Source organism: Mus pahari, chromosome 7 (assembly GCF_900095145.1).
Source record: "Mus pahari chromosome 7, PAHARI_EIJ_v1.1, whole genome shotgun sequence".
NCBI classification, from domain to species: Eukaryota; Metazoa; Chordata; class Mammalia; order Rodentia; family Muridae; genus Mus; species Mus pahari.
This window is the reverse complement of record NC_034596.1, coordinates 3,934,112-3,940,111: the sequence shown is the minus strand read 5'-3', so window position 1 is coordinate 3,940,111 and position 6,000 is coordinate 3,934,112. Positions and strand designations below refer to the sequence as shown.

The 6,000-nt window shown below is 41.2% G+C and overlaps 1 protein-coding gene across 4 annotated transcripts in view; it reads right to left on the bottom strand.

Moving 5' to 3' along the window:
- Positions 1–6,000, bottom strand: part of Itsn2 (intersectin 2) — a 117,374-nt gene that overhangs the window by 39,138 nt on the left and 72,236 nt on the right. For all 4 annotated transcript variants that reach the window (XM_029541104.1, XM_021202787.2, XM_029541105.1 and 1 more), the window contains 5 exons: positions 5,731–5,795; positions 3,960–4,126; positions 1,583–1,628; positions 1,378–1,499; positions 29–125 (listed from right to left, as the gene is read on the bottom strand). In XM_029541104.1, the coding sequence (XP_029396964.1) occupies positions 29–125; positions 1,378–1,499; positions 1,583–1,628; positions 3,960–4,126; positions 5,731–5,795 (497 nt within the window). The remainder of the gene's footprint in view (positions 1–28; positions 126–1,377; positions 1,500–1,582; positions 1,629–3,959; positions 4,127–5,730; positions 5,796–6,000) is intronic.

The following is a 6,000-nucleotide window of genomic DNA, read 5'->3' as shown; positions in this document are numbered from 1 at the left end:
ACAAACTACAAGGTAGCCACTAGCATACCAGCATGAAAAGCAGGCGTGGTTCTCTCACTGCTTGGACCCAGTAGCTTTACGTGGCTGGCAGGAAACCATCCCTTCTGTCGTTTCTTCCCTCTGGCCTATAAAATTAACAAAAGAAACAATTAAAAATAACTAGCAAGTTACAATTTAAAACCTAAAGACCTGGGCTTTCCAATGACAACATATGCTGGCCTCTGCCCTGGTTCCTTGGATGGAATCTGAATCTTTGCTATAACATTACTGGCAAGTGTCTTAGTATACCTGCAAGGTTTAGGCAATGCCAAATCTAGCAGTGTGATTTATGGCTGGTGCTCTGTGTTATGCCATATTCAGCTCACTCTGGTGTCAGGGCTGGAGTGGCTTCACCATATGAACAATCAACCGTACCCAAGTGACAAAAGCCCCCACTAACACCTCCAGACACCAGGGTCCCCACAGCTCCTCTGCGTGGCAGTAACTTGTTTGTCATACATTCTTGCCAAGAAGAGGTGGTGCTAGAGAGGGAACCACGAGTCCACTTTGGGAGCTCCTTGCAAGTTCAAGTCTACTCCGAAGGGTATGGCTCAGTGAAAGCACACCCTGCAGCCTTATCAGTCATCAGGAAGTCATAAAGCATTTCTGAAGGGCCATGTTTCCCATGGTGTTAGTTCAAAGTGAATCAGAAGGTGGAAACTGAGGGGCTTAGTCAAGAACATACCCAATCTGTATACCTCTATTCTTTAAGGTTTCTGATACTACAATTCCAGAACTAAATGCATTTCCACCACATGCAAACTTACATAAAAACACAACTATTATTTCTATTATCATCTTTTAACCCTAAAGTGTATTTAAGCTAGGAAGGAAATATTAGATATGAGAGAAGAAAGCTTTTTTCTATAAAAATATACATGGAAACTATCTGTTAATACCTTCAGGAAAAAAAAATTAAGTCTGTACTGTTTCCTTTGAGCTGCTGTTTCCAAAGCCTGAGGCCTCGGTGTGTGTGTGTGTGTGTGTGTGTGTGTGTGTGTGTGTGTGTGCAGTCCAATGGGGAGTATTTCCTCAGCACATGGCCTGTTTTGTTTTGTTTTGTTTTGTTTCTTTAGAGGGGTATGGCAAGCTGGGTATCCCAGGCAGAGATGACATTATTCTTTGTCCTTTAAGAAAATGACCTATGGCCTAGTAAGTGATAAACTGAAAAATGCTTATAGGTCAATAAAACTATGTTAAAAGCAGAAGACTGAAGGAAACACAACATATTTAAGTGTTGACTGATCACCTCATATATGAGTATGACTGGGGTGGCTTTTGTTCCTGACTCTTCGTCTTTTTTATGAGTCTGAATTTTTACCTGGAAAAGAACAGTACCTGTAGCTCTCCTTGCCACCACCCACTTGTGTTTTTCTTTAAGATTAATATTAACTGTCCTGGCGCAAGGCTGAGCTGCTCAGTCCCTGAAGCAGCATACGCTGAAGTTACTTGAGCGATCTCTGAAAAGAAGAAAACAGAACTGTAAATCCAAGATGACAGTAGAGCAATGCCCATCAGAGTTCAAGGTTACTGTTATACATACCGGGTTTTTTGTTTGATGCTCCGGATTTGCTAGCATTCCCAAAATTCTACAAGGAAAAAAATAGGTTGTTTTTTTTAGTCATTTTCAGCAAACCAGAAATGACAGTCCAGGTTTATTAGGAATTAAAGATTTCTAATGCTCAGAATTCTTGTTTCTTTAAATGAAGACCAAAATGACAACGAGCTTTGTATTAATCAAATAACTGAAGAATCCAGAGGTGGCAAAGAGATTTGGTCTGCTAACACAATATTTAATTTATGCAAATAGCTGAAGTTAGCATGCACTTACATAACAGAAAGAGCTCGGGTATTGAAGCTTTGCTGATGTTAAACATGTCCTATAACATGTGATATACAACACCATGACCAAAGCAACTTGGGGAGGAAAGGGTTTGTTTCTTCTTACACTTCTAGCTAAGAGCCCAGCACTGAGGGAAGTCAGGGCAGACATTCGAGTAGGGCAGGCACTTGGAAAGGCCATGAATGTGCTGCTTACTGGCTTGATTCTCCTGCTTTCCTGTACCAAGGCCACCTGCCCCAGGGATGACACCTCCCGCAATGGGCTGCCCTCCCAATAACCATTAACCAAGAAAATGGCCAGCAGACTTGCCGCGGGCTGATCTGACTGGGGCATGTTTTCAGCTGAGGCTCCCTCCTCTCAGATGTCTAATCTGGTAGCTCACAGGCTAACCTATTCATGAATGGGGTTAACATTAATGCTAAGTATATAAAAACCATGTACGTTGGGGATATATGAAGGCATGAATTTTGTTCTTGTATTCCATGAGGGACCTTGTCTCATCTGTAGCTCTTGCTAAATAGAAGGCAACGTTTATCTATTTATTATTATATATTCCCTAAAAAGACTGATTTTGACTTAATAGGAAATTCATATCATGGGTAGCAACTATGACTCTGTTTTAAAGGATAAACTGTAGATAGAATGTAGCTCAATGGTTGAGTGTTTGCCTGCTATTTGTGAGGCCCTGGTTTCAATCCCCAGTACTTTAGAATAACAAAGAATAAACTGAAGTGGCTATATTTATTATTTTTAGGAATTGAATAACAAAGGGAGGAATTAAGATTTTCTTTTCTATTAGTAAATACAGCTACAGTGAAGATCTAAAGTCAAAGCTAACATTTGTGAGTATATGGAAAAGGCGTGTTCGACACTCAGCCATTTGGTTTTCTAATGACCTTGTTATGAAATTACGACTGTCTCTGTTTTACAGAGAATGAAGCTGAGGCACTGATAAGCCAACAGTCATGCATCCTCTAAGTGGTAGAGGAAGTTGTAAGCCTAACTGCTTAGCTCTACTCCACCATGGGGTCACAGATCCCTGCACTCCTCAGAGAACTCAGGAGTCGGTGGAATGAAAACAATGTCTACTTACTGTGAGAACAGTCACAATGGTGGGTAAAGTGCTAAGGACTTAGCAGCATCAAAAACATATTATAATTTGGCACTCGCTATAAACAAAGCCAGCTTTGCTTGACAATGTCCTTGGACAGAAACTCTTAACATTTTAAAAAATGCTTTAGTTTTATTTTATGTGGATGAGGGTTTTGCCTGCATGTATGTGCCATCAGGTGCAGGACTGGTGTCATCGGAGGGCAGAGGCTGTTAGGTCCCCTGGAACTGCAGTTAGAGGTGATTGTGAATCACCATGTGGGTGCTGTGAATCGAACCTGGGTCCTCTGTAAGAGCAGCAAGTACTCTTAACTACCAAGCCATCTTTCCAACCCCAACTCTTAATCTTGATTATACACGTTTTTCAGTTGAGACAGGGTCTCATGAAGCCTGGGCTAGCCTTGAACTTGCTGTAGCAGAGGAAGACCTTGAACTCATAATCTTTCTGCCTCTGTCTCCCAAGTGCTAGGATACAGGCCTGCACCACTACATTCAGTTGAATGTACTTTTCTTTTTAATCCCATGTGTGTAAACAGAAGTGTGCCTGTAACAGTTCTATTATAGACCACAGGCAGTTGTCATAAGGAAAAGTGTTTCCATGATTAAATGCCTTTATAGAATAGTTTTACTTTAAAGAACAGACAAATATTTAGACTTGGGTTTAGTAAATATTTTCTCAAAAATGAATGAAATATGCTTGTCACTTCAAGGGAAACAGCTGACAGGACTTATTGCCAATGTTAAGATTCACACTCAGTCCTATCTATGGCTTCTGCTGTACCCAGTCTATGAAAAACTGTGCCCCTTGTCTTCTTACTGGGGCCCTAAATAAACCTCTGTGATCAGGGTGACTATGAACAGTTTCTTTGTAATGAGGGCAGCATCACCCAAACTGCAGATTTCTGTATTAGCCCGTATCTTGACTGAGAACAACAGAATGCTTTTGTTTTAATGCAAAGAGCATTACCTCTTGATCTTTTGGTTTGACGTAGTTGGACGGGAAGATTCCAGCTCTCTCTCCAATACTTCCTGTCCACCACTCTCCATCTTTCTGGGTCACTAGTATCTCTTCACCCTCAGTGAAAGTCAAGTCCCCGGGCTCCACACTTGAGTATGAGTAAAGTGCAACGTACTCTGGAGGGAGCAAGGGAAAGCAAATGGGTTAGACTTTAAGACCACAGGTTAAAAAAGAAAATGGTTAACTTCTAAGACTTGGATGTTTACTGTAAAAGACATTGTAACTTATAGAACTTTAAACATGGTCTTCAGGTAGAAAATGGAATAGAAGCCATTAGTTAACAACTGTCTAGGTGAAGGCTAACAAATTTTGCCAAGGCCTTCACGTTTTTTCAACTGCTATTATTTTGTGAAGAAAGGTAAGATTATTGCTTATGCTGCAGGAACAGAGGGCTCTGTGGCAACAAGAGTAGCAACAGCCAATCTTTTACTTTTGTTTGGGAGAAGAGTTCCACTATGCAGCTAGCTTTGGCTGGCCCAGACCTCACTGCTTCCCCCGGGCTGAGATTGCACGTGCGTGCCAGTTCTATCAGCCTTTTTTTTTTTTTTTGTTAACCAAAATTATCCTAAACTACAGACATATAGTATCACTAAAAAATAATAGAATGACACTTAATGGGAATGATAATGGAGTAAAAAAAAAAACCTTTTAGACCTCTGATGTAAAAAGACACCCCCATGTGCTAAATTCTTTGTTCTTTGTTTTGCACATAAGTTCTGGCACAAGGCTCTAGTTCTTAGAGTACTGCTTGGCTCCAAGCAGATGATAAAGAGTCTTTGTTACTGAATGGCCTCATGTGATAGTGCTCCAGTTTTAGATTCTCTGATTCTCATTCCTGTGGCTACTACTACTTTGAAGAAAGAGCAACTGGATTTTTGAAGCCTTTTTAATTGTTTCTTTTTTCCCTATTTTTATGTATATTTGTCAACACAGAATTTGATCTTTTATCATAAGTAGAGATGACCAGAAACATACTCTGAAGCCCATTTTTCCACACTCCCAGAGTCCCTCTGCCTCGCTGACTTCCTACAAGTAAACCTAACTCCAGGGTCTAAGCAAAGGGCAGGAAGTAGTCTGTTTCAGCTCTCCTTCCTGCTTCCTACTCATCTTCTCACACCTGGCCCACAGAGCAGGGCTGGCAGGAGACAGCATGTCAGGAGACAGCCTCTCAGCTGACCTCCTTTCCTCACAGTGCAGGGATGGAGGGGACAGCATCTCTGGTGACCTCGTTTCCTCTCCTCTTGACTCATTATCTTTTCCGTGAGAAGCCTTCCTCTGTCTTTTGTCAGTGCTGAGATTAAAGGCGTGCACCATCACACCTGATTAGTTTTATCTGTGTGTGTGTGTGTGTGTGTGTGTGTGTGTGTGTGTGTGTAGGGAATCCGGATGTGTAAGCAATGTGTGTGGGTTGTCTGTAGAGGCCAGAAAGGGCACCAGAGCTGTAGGTACAGGCAGATATGTGAGCGCTGGGAATGGAACTCGGGTCTTCTGCAAGATCAGTAAGTGCTCTTAACCTCTGAGCCATCATCCCAGCCCCTGTGCTGAATTTCTGTAGTACCAACTCTAAATATGTGGAGGGTTTCCAGCCAGGTATTCTCTGAAGTAAAGAGAGGCAGGGTTTTTTTCATAATCTCAAAAACATCAAAAAATTATAAAGAACAACAAATGTTCAAATAAATAATAATAAACACCCATTTAAAGCAAACTGCCAGAAAGTTACCTTCTCCAACTGGATAGGCTGTGGAGGTAGGTTTCTTATTTACAGCTGCATACAAAGCTTCTGGCCTACCAAAGCAAATAGAAAAAAAAGACACATATACACACATAAGAATAGAAGCTCAATAAAGGTGAGCTGAGACTCCAACAGGGTTAGCAGCATTAGTGTTCTCTCAACTAAACTACTCTTTCCATGCATACACTAGTAATATTCTTAGATAAAGAATTCTCGTAGATTAAGAACCGTCTAATTATAAACCACCACATATGGCTT